At 43.5% G+C, this 21,470-nt stretch overlaps 1 protein-coding gene across 1 annotated transcript in view; it reads right to left on the bottom strand.

Annotated features, from left to right (window-relative positions):
* Positions 1-1,573: 1,573 nt before the first annotated feature.
* The window catches only part of LOC136673306 (A disintegrin and metalloproteinase with thrombospondin motifs 2-like), a 152,412-nt gene continuing 132,515 nt past the window's right edge, over positions 1,574-21,470 (bottom strand). Inside the window, exons 11-23 of the mRNA XM_066648711.1 lie at positions 19,337-19,450; positions 18,439-18,584; positions 18,133-18,308; positions 12,554-12,687; positions 12,302-12,422; positions 12,090-12,170; positions 11,816-11,979; positions 8,931-9,096; positions 8,469-8,601; positions 7,912-8,119; positions 7,121-7,250; positions 6,291-6,380; positions 1,574-2,613 (exon numbers count right to left, since the gene is read on the bottom strand). Of these exons, the coding sequence (XP_066504808.1) occupies positions 1,574-2,613; positions 6,291-6,380; positions 7,121-7,250; positions 7,912-8,119; positions 8,469-8,601; positions 8,931-9,096; positions 11,816-11,979; positions 12,090-12,170; positions 12,302-12,422; positions 12,554-12,687; positions 18,133-18,308; positions 18,439-18,584; positions 19,337-19,450 (2,703 nt within the window). The remainder of the gene's footprint in view (positions 2,614-6,290; positions 6,381-7,120; positions 7,251-7,911; positions 8,120-8,468; positions 8,602-8,930; positions 9,097-11,815; positions 11,980-12,089; positions 12,171-12,301; positions 12,423-12,553; positions 12,688-18,132; positions 18,309-18,438; positions 18,585-19,336; positions 19,451-21,470) is intronic.

The following is a 21,470-nucleotide window of genomic DNA, read 5'->3' on the forward strand; positions in this document are numbered from 1 at the left end:
TTTTGACAACAAAACTCCGATGACTATTTTTCTTAATCTTTTATAAATATCAATAAACAGAAAGGACAGAGGACTGCTTTTGTGAATTGGGAAAATCATTTTGTAAAAATAAAGAAATTAAAAAAGATATTTATAAAAAGAAGCTTGGTATTAATGTGAAATGAGGCTTAGTGAATTTTCATCCTCCCTTTAGCACCATAAGATAATGATTAGCTGTTGTACCCTCTGTGCAAATATTAAGAGAATTGAGAAAATATATTTTTCTGTACATACAATATTTGTACATATTAAGAACATACACCAAATGCAAATGTTGAGAGGAATTAAAGAGAAATAAGGAAGTACACTTAAAAGGTGTGATAAGCCTGTGTCTACATGCAAAATGAAGCAGAATAATTAATCCTGGAATGATAGCTACATTAATATTGTAATATATCAATCCTAATCTGTGTCTGTTTAAAGAAAAGTATGTGCCTGGTTTGTGTGCAGTATCTGGTCAGTATGGAAATGCAGAAAAAAGTGATTCCACAACTGGGGTCCCAACTGCCCTGTGACTTGTAAATAATAATAATACAAAAAATGTATATTTGTATATTAAAATTAATATATTTTTTGGTTTGGTGACATTTTTCCACACAGAATCTAAGAACATATGTACTTATTCATTCAGATCATTTAATTCATTTCCAGTGCCCGAAAAATAAGATTTGGCCAAAAATATGATTTCAGAAAATGTTTAATAATGATTATTTTTCAAAGATAAATTGTACTTAAGCTGTGTTGAGTTTTGTGTTCAACACTGGTCCTAGTTTTCATTAAATTTGCAGGTTATTTTTCTGAAACTGGCTGTTTACAAGGATGAATAGTCTGTGTTTAAAATGTCTTTTGACTTCTGTACACTCAGTCATGTGCAAAAGTTGGGACGCCCTTCTCAAATTACGAATGAATTAGCTCTGAAAACATAGTGACACACTTTATCACGCTTTATCAAGCATTTGCAATGAAAAAAATTTATATCAGTAATTTTAGTTTTTTAGTAGCACTACTCACTTGTCCATTTTGGGAAATGGAGATATGCAGATTTTCACCATGAAAAACATAGTTTTGTTTAAACTAAAATAAATTCCTTGTTTCCAAATGTTTTCCTGGTAAATAAATAGAAATTGTGCACCGAAAAAAAGCCATGTTTAAGAAAGTTCCCTGAAAAGGATGAAGGACACCAACAGAATAAATTTAACCATGAGTGTCCAAATTTCAGCAAAGGAATGTACATAGTCACTAGAACTCAACTGGAAGCCCTCGTGGAATCACCCAAATGGTTCACAGAAGAATCTCCCAGTTTCTACAAAAATACATCACATTAAAGCAAGATTCCCTTTACAGAGCAACTGTGCAAACCTTTGCTAGTAGTTTTGCTCCACACAGTTCAGTTTGCAGAGCTGAGGAATGTGAAGGTGGGGAAGCACTACGGAGATATCCGAGTTTGGACCTCTTCCAATACTTAACCCGAGCACCAAGACGGAGTGTGATTCAAACATTGCATAGATGTATCTCTCTTTAAGAGAAGCCAGGCTCAGGTGCCCTGTGCTCTTTTCATTCTGCGTAAAAAGTTCCTCTTTTCCTCCAGCAGCTCCTGAATGCGTTTATTGCGTGTTCTTTCGCGTAAGAAGACGCGGCTCCTTCGCTGAATCACGTTGCTCTCTGAGAACTCGGCTTCTACCTTGTGGTTCTGCAGCGGAACCTCGATAGCGTTGTTTTCCTCGTTTTTATTGGAAGCTCTGGATGCTGATGGCTTTTCTGTCATTGCAGATGTAGTTTGTGTTGTCTCCTCTGTCACTGCTGGCTTCTGTATTGTTGTCATAGTTGCGGTCACCATGGCCGGCATCATAACTGAAGACGCTGTCATGGGTGCTGTGGTCAAGGTCGTTGTCATGAGGGATATGGATGTTGTTGTCATGGGAACTGTTGTCATGGCTGTTTTTAGGACATATGTTGATGCTGGCACAGTTGCCATGGCACCAGGTGCTTCTAATGTAGTTATTTCTTCACTAGCTTTCTTCACTGACTCTCTTTCAAAATCTCCACTGGTCAATGTGGTCAGAAACACAGGAGGAGCACCACTGTTGTCCAGTGACACGTCTCCGGCTGCAGTGACCCTGTTGTTAATGTCATTGGTATTAGCTGTAACAGCAAAGTTAACATTGACACTAGGGGTCAGGGTGGTCTCCATTACAGACGACGCCCCTGTCTGTGTGAAAGAAGTGCTGGGGATGCTGGGAGTTTTAGCTTGTGCATAAGAGTAGGAATTAGTACCTGCTGATGTTGCAAAGGATGTATATGACCAGGTACTGTGTGCATTGCTTGTATGTGGAGATGTGAGCGCTGCAGTGGCCGGTGTTGTGGTTTTCTTACGGGTGGGACTGGGGCTTTTTGTGGAGTTGGAGTGCCCCCTGCTAGTCACTCTTGTCACTGTTAAAGGAAACCCAGTGGTTGAAGTGGTGTTGACAGTGCTGCAGGACTTGCAGCAGATTCTCTGGAAGCCGGGCAGCGAGCAGTACTTATATAGAGCCTCCATCTTACAGAACACAGAGCGGTCACTATTACATCTCTGTCCTGCAAAATAAACAGAGTACAGGGCTCAGGGGATCAGACAGGGTAAAGGAACCTATGCTGTAAATATAGTTTGATAGCCCTTAGAGATACACTTACTGCAACAGTGGAAAGTGCAGTTTCTATACATTCAATCAATGCAAAGGTCTTGCACAATGCAAATTACCCTTGACTTCTAAGAGTTAAACACAAGGGGTAAATTTAAAGTTTTGCAGAAGCCGTCAAAACAAAGAAACAGGAGACATGCGAGGCAGTAACAGTAAAGCAGAGACAGGAAATACAGACCCATGAACCAGTTTCTGACCAACACAAAGGGTTCTACTGGTAATAAATTACTTAACATGATTTCACTCTTTCATCATTGTCACGGGCAGCACGGTGGAGCAGCAGGTAGTGTCGCAGTCACACAGCTCCAGGGACCTGGAGGTTGCAGGTTTGAATCCCGCTCCAGGTGACTGTCTGTGAGGAGTGTGGTGTGTTCTCCCTGTGTCTGTGTGGGTTTCCTCCGGGTGACTGTCTGTGAGGAGTGTGGAGTGTTCTCCCTGTGTCGGCGTGGGTTGACTGTCTGTGAGGAGTGTGCTGTGTTCTCCCTGTGTCTGCGTGGGTTTCCTCCAGGTGACTGTCTGTGAGGAGTGTGGTGTGTTCTCCCTGTGTCTGCATGGGTTTCCTCCGGGTGACTGTTTGTGAGGAGTGTGGTGTGTTCTCCCTGTGTCTGTGTGGGTTTCCTCTGGGTGACTGTCTGTGAGGAGTGTGGTGTGTTCTCCCTGTGTCTGTGTGGGTTTCCACCGGGTGACGGTCTGTGAGGAGTGTGATGTGTTCTCCCTGTTTCTGCATGGGTTTCCTCCGGGTGCTCTGGTTTCCTCCCACGCGCCAAAAACACACGTTGGTAGGTGGATTGGTGACTCAAAAGTGTCCGAATATGTGAGTGTGTGTGTGTCTGTTTGTGTTGCCCTGTGAAGAACTGGTCCCCCCTCCATGGTGTGTTCCTGCCTTGCACCCAATGATTCCAGGTAGGTTCCGGACCCACCCGTGACCCTGAATTGGATAAGCGCTTACTGACAATGAATGTATGAATCATTGTCACTCAGCAGCACAGAGACAAGGCCAGTCTTCTTCTGTTTTTTGTTAACACATTTTTATTCCTATTTTGCAGTTGTTCATGACAGAAACTAAAACAATGAGATGCACTCCTCCTCCTTAAATAGAATATAGATATAGAGTTCTCTTAAGAAAAATAAATCGACTGTATCGAAAGGTACAAGTTCACAGTAACTTTGGTAAAACACTTCATTACTTGGAGACCAGTCAATCCACTGGTAAAATCAAAGCACATCAGTAAATAAATAAATCAATCAATAAATAAATAAATCGCTCATCGGTTAAATAAAATACAGGATCTGTTCTCGATGACTTAATGTAAAAACTGGCATGGCACACATTAAGTGTCATATATTAAACATTTACAAAACATTAATAAATTGTCCCTGATAAATCAAAGTGCATATAGACGCAGTGCACGTTAAGTCCATCTGAATGTTAAGTCCACCCCCCCACCCCCCAAAAAAAAAAAACGTTTTCCCCCACATTAGCCAGCCAAGACACAGCAGGCCAAGAAGAAGTAACCCGACAGTTACTCATAGCATATAATAATATTAGCTTTTTTTCTGATAAGTAAGGAGTTAACAGTCATAAACGTTATTAAATACAGTCAACACCAACGTTTTATTTACAATATCGCACTGCGAGGTCTGGCTTTTCCCCAAGTTTTTGCCCCACGGCGTTGTCTTTTTGTTGTTTTTTTTTTGTTTTTTTTTTTGTTTGTTTTTTGTTTTTTAAATAATTTACCGTTTTTATTTTAGCACGAAACTTCGGATAGCTCGCTACATAGTCACAACAGAAATGTGTTTCACAATACAATGACAAGTCTGAAGTGATAAAGAGATGTTTTTTTTATTTCCTCCCCCCACCCCCACACCCACCCAGTAGTTGGCGCTGAAGCGTGTGTAACGTGGGTCGGTTGCTTGGTTTTTTAACGCTGTCGTTTAGAAGCTGCCTCTGGTTCCGTGTGACACTGTAACGTTTCTATGAGTAAAGCCAAACATTTCGCAGATAAAATGCCGGTACATTCAAATCCAGTGTAAGGCATTGTTCTCACGCTCGACGTCACAGAGAAGAATGAAAAGTCGCGATGAACGATAAAAACCCAAAAATAATGGTGTGTGAGGTATTTCCATGGATCACTTTCATTGGTGAGTCCGTCGCTAACCGAGAGAATCTGCCACACTTATGTACACACGAAAAAAAATAACACACGCTCATCGTTTTTTTTAATGCGTGAGGGCTGTGAAACAACATGAAGCGTGGTCTTCGCACAAATGAGGTGAGAATAAACTAACAAAAAAGCAACAGAAAAAAATCTAAGAGGCAACTGGCTGAGCAAGTCCTGCATAATATATAGATCTGCCCCCTCCCCCACCCCAAACACTTGGATGTACTTGTTTTATTAAATACTCCTATTTCTGTAGTTCATGTAAAATCAATAAAAAAATTACACATAACAGTCAAGGATTAAAGCGATCAATAGCAGTCAAAAGGTTAGGCAAATAAGCTACAGCTTATTCATGGTAAAACAAATTATTAATTCATATTATTGGTATTCATATAGATTTTATAGATTCATATAGATTTATAAATACAAATATATTCATATGTACCTTTAAAGTTCGCAAGCACAAATAAGCTGCATTTATTGAACTTTTTCGTAGTTTTTTTTAACAGTCGGAGAGGATGGAGGATGAGGTGGTTATGGCAATCAACCGTGTGCAGTAAAACCCTGTTTTGTTTTTTTTTTGTTTGTTTGTTTTGTTTTATTTCTTTTTTCTTTTTTACCTGGACAGTCCACCTCATGGTCACCATCGGCGTGCAGCATGGCACTTCAACAGTACTTCCCATGTTTACAGCTTAAATCGTGTGATCTCTGCCTGCTCTTTTATTTTCAGTCTGAGAATGAACGTTGGATGTGAAATGAGCACTTAGCAAAGGTTGTTCTCTTTTTTCTTTGACCTCATTGTGACAGGTTCACATTCACAATAAAGCTTTAGTAATGTTTTTTTTTTTTTTTTTAGACACTCCCATTTTCTTTACTCTTACACTTGGGCACTTTTTTAGAAATGGCCACCTTCTGAGCTTGACCAATGGCGAAAGGACAGCTCGGAGATGGCAGCCAATCAGGAGGACCCGCCCCAAATAATCCTCGACTCCTCTAGCTGCCGATCCAATCACAAACCTGTGACAATCCTCTTACAATCTTCCAACTTTTCTGTTAACAATTTCTGACTGGCCAGCGTTCACAACACAGAGCTCCAAAAAGAAGAGAGAGAGAAAGAAAGAAAGAAAGAGAGAGAGAGAGAGAGAGAGGCAAAGAGGTAGAGAGAATGTTACAGAAAGAGAGAGAGAGAGAGAGAGAGAGTGTGAGAGACGGAAAAATCTCCCTCTTTCAGAGATGCCCCGGAAAAAGAGGACTACCACCAGGAGACAGAAGCACGAGCATGGAGCTCGGGGGGGCTCAAGGGCTCATGGGAGTTTTCCCAGCAGAGCAAAGCAGAGAGACAGTGGCAGGGTCCAGCTGAGAGAGGAGAGAGAGAGCAGCCGGACGGCCCGGCTGGACAGAGACGCTTTACTTGAGATCCTCTGCACTGGGTATTTAGGGTCATGACGCGAAAGCCACTGGATCAGGAAGTTGCCGTGCTTGTTGAAGTCCGACATGCTCTCTAAAAAGAGACAGATGGGTAGAGGGAGAGAGAGGGAGAATAAGAGTGAGAGAGTAATAAATGCCACAATTACCAACACATTTATATATACAGTACCAGTCAAAAGTCTGGACACATCTTCTCATTAGTGATAGGTGAAGTAGAATGTACCACCACCTGCCTCTGCACAACCCATGTTATGGTCTCAAACACATTAAGGAGGGAGCAGTTCTAAAAATTAACTCTCGACAAGGCCACAGCTGTTCCCTGAAAACCGTTCCAGGTGACGACCTCATGAAGCTGACAGAGAACGGAGAGTGTGTGCAAAGCTGTCATCAAACCAACAGGGGGCTACTGTGAAGAAAACATATTCTGGTTTGTTTAACACTTTTCTACATAATTCCATATGTGTTCCTTCATACTTTTAATGTCTTCCACATTTATTTACAACGTAGAAAAAAACCCCAAAGAAAAGCCATTGAATGAGAAGATGTCCAAACTTTTGACTGATGCTGTACGTTTACAACATGTGGAAAACGGCCCAAAACAAAGGAAACCCTCCCTGAGTGGGCGTGTCCAAACATTTGACTGGTACTGTTTATATTCCTTTTAAAATTACAGATACAGCCAACCTGCTTTGAGTTATTAAACATATTTCTTTTATAACCATTCACTAACTAATTGTGCAAATAAGAGACTGAGGGGCCATATTAGCCACATTTCCTTCATACAGAGTGACAGAGTTTATAGTGTGCACTCACTGGGGCATGGATCCATTCTGCAGGGTCTTAGTGCTGATGGTTTGGAGTCCAGACAAAGGCCGATGGTGTTGTCTCGTGTGTGACAGAGAACCTGCCTCTCCTGAGTCCCGTTACCACATGTCACAGAACACTGCAGAACCCAGACACAAAGAATCATTTTTAAATATGCTAAAAATATCCATTTTTACAATTCGAAAATTCTTGCCTGACTTTATGACAGAGTATGCAGGGTATAGGATATGCTCAGAGAAGTATATTTTGACATTGTTTACCAAAGTAATGATAAAATATCATTACATCAACCTGTCTTAGAACTACGGAAGCCCTGAAGGTCAAGCTGCATAAAAAGTTGAATGTATGTCCCTGAGACTAAGTTATAAATAATTAACAGCAGCTGAACAATTTTTCTATGCAGTGACTGTATGACGGCAGGTTTGCTCGTGTTTCGGCCATGGGCACTGTATGGAGTTGGACTGCTCAAAGCTGGTACGGCATGCTAATTCTTAGCACCTAGCTTCTCAAAACCTTTTTCTTCTTTTCATCTAGGTAAATATTTATTTAAATCCACCCCTGCACGTACATTAAAATTTTTTATTCAACTTGACCTTCAGGGCTTCCATACAAAACTCATTGCCTATAAGTATTTGTCTGCAAATTGTTCTGCATCCTTTAGCCAGCTTCTTAATTGAAGAGAAAGATATGAGCCTTTCCGCAAGCAGGGGCACAATACTGTGCTCTAGTGGAGTATGGAGTTAAGACATCTGAAATGTGTGTGTGTGTGTTTGCCATACCTGTGACCAGGGCCCCAGTTTCCACTCAGCCGGACATAGCATGCGGTTGCACTCTCGGCGGGACTCTGGACGCTCGTCATTGCAGTATCTGCTGCGGATGGACTTGAACTTCCCATCGCCCAGTGGCTGGACGCAGCGAACAGAGCGTGTCTGAGTGCCAGACCTCCCACAGGACTTACTGCACTCCCCCCACTCTCCAGCCACCCAGCTACACATACACAAACACACACAAATGCAGTCATTTAGAAGCAGCTGGTATTTTTTTTCTGTGTGCTATACCTGAGCCTGAGCATTGTAAAAGGCAGAAGGCAAACAGAAGCTTGTTCATCTCTCTGAGATTAAACAACACTGGTCAGATGTGTGCTTGGGAAAAATGTATCATGTTTTCATGTTATTTTATGTGGAAGATTTTCCTGCTAAATTCAGGACCTTGAGATATAAATTGTAAAGTCTGAAACGAAACTAAGCTCATTTAAAATGTGTTTACTGATTCCTCAAACATTGCATGGACTGTGGGTGTCCTATACATGTCTCCAAACACACACACACTTACGTACATTGGCTGAGCGCACTCTCTTATGAAGCAATCACTGAACGTGCTTGGGGGATCGTTGAATTTCTCACAGAAGCGTCGGGGCACCGCCCTGATCTCGCCTTTCTTACTACAGCCGTAGCGTGTCATCTGTGTACCTACACACACACAAACACACACACACACACGGCTGTTTAGTACACAGGACCAGCAGTGAGAGTTAAACACACGTAAACTGTGCTGCTTCTGAAGTGTCTCGCAGCATCTCAGTCCAGCTGCTGTTTTGCAAACACGTTTTCAGTTGGTACTCTTAAACAACCATTCACAAAAACACAACCCATGCTCTCACAGCTGTACAAAATAAAAACAAACCTCTCAGTAATAAAATGGGACTGGGTTATTCCACTCCTGAAGTCCAAACTTAAGGGAGAGCATGCTTGGTTGTATATACCTACTCACTACTTTTACAGATGTTGAAATGAAATACCTCCGCCACAGGTCTTGGAACAGGGTGTACGTTTTTTCACGACCCAGGAGTATGGTACTGCATTGTCCGGCACCATGTTGTTCTCGTTGGCTCCGTCGTTCCGCCTGTCCTTGAGTGTGATGTATTTGACGGACACGTTCACTCTATCTGAGCCATGCATCCGGATCTAGAAAACGTGTACAGCATTAGCATTTACTTCAGAGACCAAATCATTTCCATAGAACAGTAGTCCTTCAGTGGTCTTGAAAATCATGGAGAGACACACGGTCACCTCAAATTCATTATGGACCCCAGCCTGAAGGACGTGTTCACACCCATTGCCACAAAACCCACCAGACTCCCTGGCATCTGGCTTGTCCCATCATTAGTCACTGGGTTTAGTAAGTGTGTTTGAGTACAGACAGCACCACACTGTGGACTGAATAAGGACTCGACACCCTTCTTTTCAGAACTGGGTGAATGCCTGCTAGGGATTCTGTTTGTGGGCTTGAGTTTAATACATTAATCCCACAGCTCCTATGAAGCGAGCTGTCTCAGCTGTCTCTGCCTGACTCCATCTGTTGTTGGATCACTGATTTCCTGACAGACCGTCTGGGAAAGCACACCTCAGACTTCCTGACCCTCAGTTCGACTGGAGGCTCCACAGGCTCGTGTTTTCTGTCCTCTGCTTTACTGCTTTTAATTATCAGTGACTCTGCTGTCTCCACAACAGGGCTTTTCAAAATACATTCCTGGCATCTCTGACGGGATAACAACACCAAGTCCATCATCAGTAAGGACCACAGGAAGGGGCAGCAGTTAGGGAAATGCAACCAACCACAGACAGTGGACAGTTACATGAACTACGCCAGCTGTGTAACAATTTACCATAAGGTTAAATTAAATTAATGATATAATTATTGCTATTATGTATTAGGTAACGCCTCAAAATATCACCAACAATTAACAGTAATGCTAACTATCAATTTATTGTGATAGTACTAGGATTATTCATTCATTCAAGATAACCCTTATCCAGTTCAGGGTCGCAGAATCATTGGGCACAAGGCGGGAATACACCTTGGAGGGGGCACCAGTCATTCACAGGGCAACACAGACATACACATTCACTCACACACTCACACCTACGGACACCTTTGAGTCGCCAATCCACCTACCAACGTGTGTTTGGACCCCGGAGGAAACCCACGCGAACACAGGGAGAACACACCACACTCCTCACAGACAGTCACCCGGAGGAAACCCACGCAGACACAGAGAGAACACACCACACTCTTCACAGACAGTCACTTGGAGGAAACCCACGCAGACATAGAGAGGACACACCACACTCTTCACAGACAGTCACCCGGAGGAAACCCACGCAGACACAGAGAGAACACACCACACTCCTCACAGACAGTCACCCGGAGGAAACCAACGCAGACACAGAGAGAACACACCACACTCTTCACAGACAGTCACCTGAAGGGAACCCACACAGACACAGGGAGAACACTCCACACTCCTCACAGACGGTCACCCGGAGGAAACCCACACAGACACAGGGAGAACACACCACACTCCTCACAGACAGTCACCTGAAGGAAACCCACGCAGACACAGGGAGAACACACCACACTCCTCACAAACAGTCACCCGGAGGAAACCCACACAGATACAGGGAGAACACACCATGCTCTTCACAAACAGTCTCCCGGAGGAAACCCACGCAGATACAGGGAGAACACACCACACTCCTCACAGACAGTCACCCGGAGGAAACCCATGCAGACACAGGGAGAACGCACCATACTCCTCACAGGTCCCTGGAGCTGTGAGACAAAGACATTACCTGCACTAAGACCACAGCGCCGCCCTGTAGTAGGATTAATATAAAACTTAATGCTTCATTCTGTGTTAAATTTGTGAAAGAAAATTGCCAAACAATAAATAAATATATTAATATAAATATTGATTTGCACAAAATATATTGTCACCGCTGTGAGGAGTTTGGTGTGTTCTCCCTGTTTTTGTGTGGGTTTCCTCCAGATGCTCAGGTTTCCTACCATGGTCCAAAAACACATGTTGGCAGGTGGATTCTCTGTAGGTATGAGTGTGTGAGTGAATGTGTGTGTGTGTTTGTGTGTGTGTCACACTGTGAAGGACTGGCGCCCCCTCCAGGGTGTGATCCTGCCTCACATCCAGTGATTCCAGGTAGGCTCCGGACCCACCACAACCCTGAACTGGATAAGCAGCACTGGATAATAAATGAAGAATTTGGGGTAATTTTGGAGGATTTCTATCAGTTCATTCATCATAAAACTTTCACACAATGTGAAGCTGCTGTCTTCAAATGATGCAGTAAACTAAACATCCATAAAAATGAAGATACATGTTTTAATTGGACAGCGACAATATGTAGAAATACATAATTAAATAAATGTACAAACTATATATATTAAGATTATAATACCACATTTAATTATTTGCTTGCTTACTTTCATCCTCCATATGTTTTAACCATCATTACATCATCCCTAAATGTCTGGTTTGTGTCAAGGACCACACAAAAGGGGCAAACTTCAGAGCATCATCTGGACTGTGGAAAATTATTTCGGTTTTGACCTGCCCTCCCTCATGGATGTTTCTAAACCGAGATCCAAAAAGATCACATCCTGCTCTCAGCATTTTACATCTTGAAATGCATCCTGGGAGGTCAAGACCAAATCGAGGCTCATGGACAGCCCCTTCCCCCAGTAAATCTTGACAGTATCATAAAAATATTTTGTGAGGTTAGTGCTTAAAGCTCTTCCTTCCAACATATACAAGGACAAAAGAAAGTGGTCAGCGGAATCGACCCTTCAGGTAGATTACTAATGTCCTACATGTGTGTGTGTGTTTACCATGATAACAACGTCATTTTTCAGGGGGCCACTTGTCTGAATGGTGTCCTTATTGTTCTTGTTCTCGTACTCCCACTCCACCCCCTTCTCAATGACAGAGCGAGTCTCTGGGTAATCTCCGTGAGAGTTCAGGAAGAAATCACCTGTAGCTTTGTTCTTCACAGCTGCACAGATGTGGAAAAAACAGAGAAAGGGATAAATGGGTTAAAAAGGGTTAAATTCTCTGTCAATTTCTATCCATTTGTCTGACAGAAACGTCCCAAAAAGAGCTTACCTAAAATGTGAGATGTTCCATTCAGTTCCTGGATGTGAACTTGCCTTGCTCCTCTAGGAATATCAAGCACCCTAAGGACACCTAAAGCCAGAGCAGCAGAGATCAACAAAATGGAGGATTTATTGAGGGTTTAAGACCATGCGAATAGAAACCATTCTCATAAATCATCTAGTGTTAAACATGTGAAAGACAGAGTACGACGTGAACCGCACCTTTCTTGTCAGGCAAGGTGACATTTAACCTGGTGGTTTTACACTTGGTGCTGTTGCCTCCACATACACCACACCAGTCCTCCTGAAGCGCTGAGCCCACCACATTATCACAGCCTACTTTCTGAAGAGAGAAGAACAATCAGCAAACAGAAAAAAAGACTATGTACAGGCATAGGCAAAGGTTTGGGCACCCCCTAGTCATGTTTATGCTTGATTATATATATATATACACACACATAGACACACACTCACCTCACACTCTCCATACACACACACACTGTAGTGGTCTTTGTAGGAGCAGCGGATTCCTGGTTCCACCAGCTCCTGCATGTTCACCACTACTCGGGTCTCTTTGGACTTGCAATATAAGTTGCAGCGTTGTTTAGCTACAAGAGAAATACAGATAGGTCCGTTACTTAAATAATGTATGAAGAAAGTAGTGAGGAACAAATGAGTGATTCATTATAACCAATTCTTTTACAGTATGTTTAACATAGATCCATGTTGGTGACCCCTCCTTACAGAGGGCTTTTCTGCCTTTCTCCTGAAAACTAAATTTTGGGAGCATCTACAGAGCTGTACATTCAATGACCACTATGTATTTAACCATTTTAAAAGAGAACAGCCGTAACAACTCTGAGCTTTCAGCATGTCTGGAACATGACGTGTTTAGAGCGCTGCAATCACTATTGGCACCACAATAAATAGTGGATCAATTGTTCTCAATATCCATGGCTTTGTGAAATACTCTCACACAGCACATGATCTCCAAAGCTCAAGGGAGAGTGATATTCCAGAGAGTGAACTCCAGCACAGTTTCCCATGAAGACCAAAGCACCAGCACAAAGACGTGGGACTGTTTTACAAGGCCCCACAGGTCAATCTCTATTAAAAAACAGGAACTCATTATATATTGGAGCCCACAATATTATTTTGCTAATAACAATGTATTACTGTCAATTGTTATCTGCACTTAAATTCCACACAAACAAACACTTGCAAAATCCAGCCACACCTTCCAGCTGTTTCTGATTGGACACATTCTGCTGTTTCCTGTTGTCTTTGGGTCTGTACAAGTCAGAAAGTCTCCACTGAGCTGAGCTCTGAGCTGTTTTTCTGTGGTCGTAATACCCGGGCTAGCGGCCGAGAACTCATGAGTCTTTAGAGATTCTATGTGCTCCATACACTATCTGCTTGATGAGGTCATGCTTGCAAAGGAAGTGGATGTAGGAAAAACATGAGAGATTGAAGCTGGCAGCTCCAGTGTAATCATATATTCACCTCTCCACGCACACTAACACACAACAGCTGTCAAGAGCTGAGGACACGGGGCGGGGACAGATTGAGATTTAGGATGAAACAGCAAAGTTAAAGTAAATCCACATCAAACTCAAGACAGCACAAAAATAAACAATATACACCGTACATTCAAAAATTAAGGGTCTTATTGTCTGTACGATGTGTGTACTGTGCTGAGTGATGTGTGTACTGTGCTGAGTGAGGTGTGTACTGCGCTGAGTGATGTGTGTACTGCGCTGAGTGATGTGTGTACTGCGCTGAGTGATGTGTGTACTGTGCTGAGTGATGTGTGTACTGCGCTGAGTGATGTGTGTACTGTGCTGATTGATCCATTTACTGGGCTGAGTGATGTGTGTACTGTGCTGAGTGATGTGTGTACTGCGATGAGTGATGTGTGTAATGTCCGGAGTGATGTGTGTACTGCGATGAGTGATGTGTGTACTGTGCTGATTGATGCGTGTACTGGGCTGAGTGATGTGTGTACTGTGCTGATTGATGCGTGTACTGGGCTGAGTGATGTGTGTACTGTGCTGAGTGATGTGTGTACTGGGCTGAGAGATGTGTGTACTGTGCTGAATAATATGTGTACTGTGCTAAATAATGTGTGTATTGTGCTGAGTAATGTGTGTACTGTGCTGAGTGAGGTGTGTACTGTGCTGAGTGATGTGTGTACTGCACTGAGTGAGGTGTATAGCGTGCGGAGTGATGTGTGTACTTTGCTGAGTGATGTGTGTACTGTGCTGAGTGAGGTGTGTACTGTGCTGAGTGATGTGTGTACTGTGCTGAGTGATGTGTGCACTGCGCTGAGTGATGTGTGTACTGTGCTGAGTGATGTGTGTACTGTGCTGAGTGATGTGTGCACTGCGCTGAGTGATGTGTACTGCGCTGAGTGATGTGTGTACTGCGCTGAGTGATGTGTGTACTGCGCTGAGTGATGTGTGTACTGCGCTTAGTGATCCATTTACTGTGCTGAGTGATGTGTGTACTGCGATGAGTGATGTGTGTACTGCGCTTAGTGATGTGTGTACTGTGCTGAGTGATGTGTGTACTGCGCTGAGTGATGTGTGTACTGCGCTGAGTGATGTGTGTACTGTGCTGAGTGATGTGTGTACTGCGCTTAGTGATGTGTGTACTGTGCTGATTGATCCATTTACTGTGCTGAGTGATGTGTGTACTGTGCTGAGTGATGTGTGTACTGTGCTGAGTGATGTGTTTACTGCGCTTAGTGATGTGTGTACTGTGCTGAGTGATGTGTGTACTGCGCTTAGTGATGTGTGTACTGTGCTGAGTGATGTGTGTACTGTGCTGAGTGATGTGTGTACTGCGATGAGTGATGTGTGTAATGTGCAGAGTGATGTGTGTACTGCGCTGATTGATGCGTGTACTGGGCTGAGTGATGTGTGTACTGTGCTGATTGATGCGTGTACTGGGCTGAGAGATGTGTGTACTGTGCTGAGTGATGTGTGTACTGTACTGAGTGATGTGTGTACTGGGCTATGAGATGTGTGTACTGTGCTGGTTAATGTGTGTACTGTGCTGAGTGAGGTGTGTACTGTGCTGAGTGATGTGTGTACTGCATTGAGTGAGGTGTGTAGCATGCTGAGTGATATGTGTACTGTGCTGAGTGTGGTGTGCACTGCGCTGAGTGATGTGTGTACTGTGCTGAGTGATGTGTGCACTGTGTTGAGTGATGTGTGTACTGTGCTGAGTGATGTGTGTACTGTGCTGAGTGATGTGTGTACTGTGCTGAGTGATGTGTGTACTGTGCTGAGTGATGTGTGTACTGCGATGAGTGATGTGTGTACTGTGCTGAGTGATGTGTGTACTGCGATGAGTGATGTGTGTACTGTGCTGAGTGATGTGTGTACTGTGGTGATTGATGCGTGTACTGGGCTGAATGATGTGTGTACTGTGCTGAGTGATGTGTGGACTGTGCTGAGTGATGTGTGTACTGTGCTGAGTGATGTGTGTACTGTGCTGAGTGATGTGTACTGCGATGAGTGATGTGTGTACTGTGCTGAGTGATGTGTGTACTGTGGTGATTGATGCGTGTACTGGGCTGAGTAATGTGTGTACTGTGCTGAATGATGTGTGTACTGTGCTGAGTGAGGTGTGTACTGTGCTGAGTGATGTGTGTACTGTGCTGAGTGATGTGTACTGCGATGAGTGATGTGTGTACTGTGCTGAGTGATGTGTGTACTGTGGTGATTGATGCGTGTACTGGGCTGAGTGATGTGTGTACTGTGCTGAGTGATGTGTGTACTGTGCTGAGTGATGTGTACTGCGATGAGTGATGTGTGTACTGTGGTGATTGATGCGTGTACTGGGCTGAGTGATGTGTGTACTGTGCTGAGTGATGTGTGTACTGTGCTGAGTGATGTGTGTACTGTGCTGAGTGATGTGTGTACTGTGCTGAGTGATGTGTACTGCAATGAGTGATGTGTGTACTGTGCTGAGTGATGTGTGTACTGTGGTGATTGATGCGTGTACTGGGCTGAGTAATGTGTGTACTGTGCTGAGTGATGTGTGTACTGCGCTGAGTGAGGTGTGTACTGCGCTGAGTGATGTGTGTACTGTGCTGAATAATGTGTGTACTGTGCTGAGTAATGTGTGTACTGTGCTGAGTGAGGTGTGTACTGTGGTGATTGATGCGTGTACTGGGCTGAGTAATGTGTGTACTGTGCTGAGTGATGTGTGTACTGCGCTGAGTGAGGTGTGTACTGTGCTGAGTGATGTGTGTACTGTGCTGAATAATGTGTGTACTGCACTGAGTGAGGTGTGTAGTGTGCTGATTGATGCGTGTACTGGGCTGAGTGATGTGTGTACTGCGCTGAGTGAGGTGTGTACTGCGCTGAGTGATGTGTGTACTGTGCTGAATAATGTGTGTACTGTGCTGAGTGATGTGTGTACTGTGCTGAGTAATGTGTGTACTGTGCTGAGTGAGGTGTGTACTGTGCTGAGTGATGTGTGTACTGCACTGAGTGAGGTGTGTAGTGTGCTGAGTGAGGCGTGTACTGGGCTGAGTGATGTGTGTACTGTGCGGAGTGATGTGTGTACTGCACTGAGTGAGGTGTGTAGCTTGCTGAGTGATGTGTGTACTGTGCTGATTGATGTGTGTACTGGGCTGAGTGATGTGCGTACTGTGCTGAGTGATGTGCATACTGTGCTGATTGATGTATGTACTGTGCTGAGTGATGTGCGTACTGCGCTGAGTGATGTGTGCACTGCGCTGAGTGATGCGTGTACTGGGCTGAGTGATGTGTGTACTGTGCTGATTGATGTGTGTACTGTGCTGAGTGATGTGTGTACTGTGCTGAGTGAGGTGTGTACTGCGCTGAGTGATGTGTGTACTGCGCTGAGTGATGTGTGTACTGCGCTGAGTGAGGTGTGTACTGCGCTGAGTGATGTGTGTACTGGGCTGAGTGATGTGTGTACTGCGCTGAGTGAGGTGTGTACTGCGCTGAGTGATGTGTGTACTGTGCTGAGTGATGTATGTACTGTGCTGAGTGATGTGTGTACTGTGCTGAGTGAGGTGTGTACTGCGATGAGTGATGTGTGTACTGCGCTGAGTGATGTGTGTACTGCGCTGAGCGAGGTGTGTACTGAGCTGAGTGATGTGTGTACTGCGCTGAGTGATGTGTGTACTGCGCTGAGTGAGGTGTGTACTGTGCTGAGTGATGTGTGTACTGTGCTGAGTGAGGTGTGTACTGCGCTGAGTGATGTGTGTACTGCGCTGAGTGATGTGTGTACTGCGCTGAGTGAGGTGTGTACTGCGCTGAGTGATGTGTGTACTGGGCTGAGTGATGTGTGTACTGCGCTGAGTGAGGTGTGTACTGCGCTGAGTGATGTGTGTACTGTGCTGAGTGATGTATGTACTGTGCTGAGTGATGTGTGTACTGTGCTGAGTGAGGTGTGTACTGCGATGAGTGATGTGTGTACTGCGCTGAGTGATGTGTGTACTGCGCTGAGCGAGGTGTGTACTGAGCTGAGTGATGTGTGTACTGTGCTGAGTGAGGTGTGTACTGCGCTGAGTGATGTGTGTACTGCGCTGAGTGATGTGTGTACTGCGCTGAGCGAGGTGTGTACTGAGCTGAGTGAGGTGTGTACTGCGCTGAGTGAGGTGTGTACTGCGCTGAGTGATGTGTGTACTGCGCTGAGTGATGTGTGTACTGAGCTGAGTGATGTGTGTACTGTGCTTAGTGATGTGTGTACTGTGCTGAGGGATGTGTGTACTGTGCTGAGTGATGTGTGTACTGTGCTGAGTGATGTATGTACTGTGCTGAGTGAGGTGTGTACTGTGCTGAGTGAGGTGTGTACTGTGCTGAATGAATGTGTCTGTATTCTAGTGTATGTTGTTTGTGCTGTGGTACATAATGTCTCTACTGTGCTGTATAGTGTGTGTATTGTGTGGTATGGTACCTTTATGTCTTTACGCTAGGGTATAAAATCTGTACTGTGCCGTATGGCGTCTGTACTCTTCTGTGTGAAGTCTGTACAGTGCCATGACATGACTGTGCTAGTCAGGTACTCACGGTCAGGGTGTTCGTAAGGCAGCCAATGGTGTCTAGAGTTGTGATATTCAAATTTGTTGTTCATGGAGCTGCACTGCTCAGCCCTGTAGTCTTTGTATGGGTCCTCACACTCATGAGTGTTACAGATCTGGAACTGATAGTTGGAGCCAGAGCAAGGGCGTCCACCGTTAGCAGGGCTACAGGAGAGAATGAAGGAATGGACAAGGAATAAATAAGACATTGCTGCGGAAACGGTCTAGAACCAAAAAATCATATTCCTGTAATGATTTTGATTCATTTATGAGGTGCATACACACACACACACACCATGGATTGTCACAGGCACGTGTGCGGAACTGTACGCCTCTTCCACAAGGTTTAGTGCAAGCACCAAACTCGCTCCACATTCCCCAGTTCCCATCCTGCTTTATAATGTCTGGGGTCAGCCACACACAGTGTCCTTTAAAACAGTGCTGAGAAACACAGGTAAAAATTAATCACAAAACTGACTTTCAAATGTCTTATTTTTGCAGCTGTATATCATCAGTCAAAAGATTAGGAACAAAAACATGCAAATAGAGCTGGGCAATTAATCTAAACCCGAAATTCAGAATATATTGATTATATCATTTTTTAAACTGTTTTATTTGTTTATTTTTTAATTTTGTTATGTCCCCAATGTTTGTTCATTTACTGTCCCTTTAAAACCACACTGCCGCTCTGTAGTTATGTGATTCTGACCCTATCTGCCACATGGAAGCAACATGTAGGAGAATCTAAACGCTGAGGCTGACAGAGTGTCTCGAGCAGCTTGTACCAAGGAAAAATACAGTGTCTGTGGTTTGGACGTGTTGTGGTACAGAGCGGTAGACTTTAATTTAGACAAAACAAAAAAGAAGTCAATTGTAAACATTGAGAAAAAAAAAATTCAGCGACCAAAGCACAATCACACGCCAAATATAAACAGTGCTCAAAAAACAAGAGAGGAGCAAGCTCCCAGTGACATTAGAGAAAATATCCCCGCTTCTATACTGGAGTCACTGAACTATGAATAACACTGAAATAATCGTTCATTAATTAGAATCATGGTAAAATGTACAATCAATTGTGATACTGATTTGTGTTCATATCTCCCAGCACTATACAGGCAAACAATGCATGTTAATCTCCAGGTGTCCCCAAAGGCACTATCTGAATGTATGTGAATGCGTGTGTGAGCAAGCACCTTGCCATCCCCACACATCGTGCCATCAATGGGGGGTCCTTTCTTGGTCTTGCAGAAGAAGGGGTTGTCTGGGTGAGCACACCACAGCTGCTTACACGGGTCATAGGTGCGGTACTGAGGGAGAGACACAGAAGGAAGTTTACTCACACACTCCTCACCTAGGGCCAAGATAAAGAGTCACTTTACAAGAATCCGTCTCAGATAAAGTTGTCGAGGTGGACATGGCAAGGGAGAAATACACTGCTTTATACAAAGACAGAGAAACACACACATATCAAGACAGTAACACTTTGTTTAACAGGAGCAGTTCAGTGAAAAACAAACCTAAATGCAGTTGATCAGCCAAGATATGTTTAGAGTCTGAATCTGGATTCTTAAGTTCTGCACTGGAGCTATCAAGCTAACTTAGCAAAGAAGTAATAGATGATTGTATTCATTAATTAGCAATGTCTTAATTTCATTCTTAAATCGCTACTAACCTCTCACTGTGTTGAGTAGATATTGTACACACTATTATCTATGAAGCTATGGATAAAATAATGGGCAATATTCATGTTAGTGCTACACTTTTTAGCATTAGCTACGGGATTCACTTGTCTTGGTTGATTGACTACATAAAGGTCAAAGAGAAAATTATGGAAATTTGATTTTCCCCTGAACTATTCCCTTCGGTGATCTGTTACAATACCATTACAATATTTCAATAACAGTCTGTAAGAAGCCAAGTGTCTAAATACTTTCAGTAAATCAAGGTCACCTGCTTTAAAAATATAATTTTACATCAGCCTCAGTGGTGCTCTATTAGTTGGGCATTATAACAGTGAACTTTAAAGAGTTACTGTCCAAGATACTAGTGTGAATTTATGGAGGACATTTTTAATCCCAGAAGATTATTTACAGGAGGCCATTTCATGCAAACCAAAGCAGAACGATGACGAAGGAAAACAACACTTTCAGTCATGGTGATTCTGATTCAGCTTTTGACCAAACACAACAGTCAGCTTACAAAATGCTGGGTAGCGATGACACATGACCACCATGTAGGTCCAAAGCAATAAATAAATAAATAAATAAATAAATAAATACTAGATTGATCTGTTTTCTCTGAAATCACTTCTATGATAAATCACTGCACTTCGCTGGACTCCAGAAAGAGTCAACTGTCTGTCTTTTACTAAACTAGGCCTTTTCTGTAATTCTAGCTAAATTACAAAATTGATCCGAGCAAGTAGGTTTTTTGTATTTTCTCTGGTCATTACAGATGATCAACAGGGCATTCGCATATACTGTTAACTGCTTTATTAATCTCAGGAAGAGATTTGAAAATGCTGAAGAGAAAATGTATAAAAGCTAAAGCCATCAAAAATGGCTTAGCAATACTCCGCCTATAATTACTTTCTTTAAAATCACTTCCACAAATTTGGCCAAGCTTTAAATAGCACTGGAATAACCGTATTTGACCAAATATTTGACTGTAAAACACATCTAGATTTTAAGTCCTTCAGGAGATCCATTGACAGATGTGTTTTTGTATTATGTTTGTATTTCACTTCTGCGGCACAGTGGCGCAGCAGGTAGTGTGTCACAGTCACGCAGCTCCAGGGACCTGGAGGTTGTGGGTTCAATTCCCGCTCTGGGTGACTGTCTGTGAGGAAGGTGGTGTGTTCTCCCTGTGTCTGCGTTGGTTTCCTCCAGGTGACTGTCTATGAGGAGTGTGGTGTGTTTTCCCTGTGTCCACGTGGGTTTCCTCCAGGTGCTCCGTTTCCTCCCACAGTCCAAAAACACACGATTAGAGAATCAAAAAAAAGTGTCCGTAGGTGTGAGTGAATGTGTGAGTGTGTGTTGCCCTGTGAAGGACTGGCGCCCCCTCCAGGGTGTGTTCCTGCCTTGCGCCCAATGATTCCATGTAGGGTCTGGACACACCGTGACCCCAAACTGGATAAGGGTTACAGACAATGAATAAATGAATGAATCTTAGTGTATTCTGAAAGATACAGGGCAAAAAATTTACCCTTGGATAGAACTCAGAACAATCCCTGACAACAAGGAGATGGCGGACCATGGCTTTTCCTCTGAGGGCAAAGCTGGAGGTTCACAGGTATTTTGTACAGTGTTTTCTAGGTGGACCACCAGT

This window comes from Hoplias malabaricus, chromosome 17 (genome assembly GCF_029633855.1).
Source record: "Hoplias malabaricus isolate fHopMal1 chromosome 17, fHopMal1.hap1, whole genome shotgun sequence".
Classification (NCBI taxonomy): Eukaryota; Metazoa; Chordata; class Actinopteri; order Characiformes; family Erythrinidae; genus Hoplias; species Hoplias malabaricus.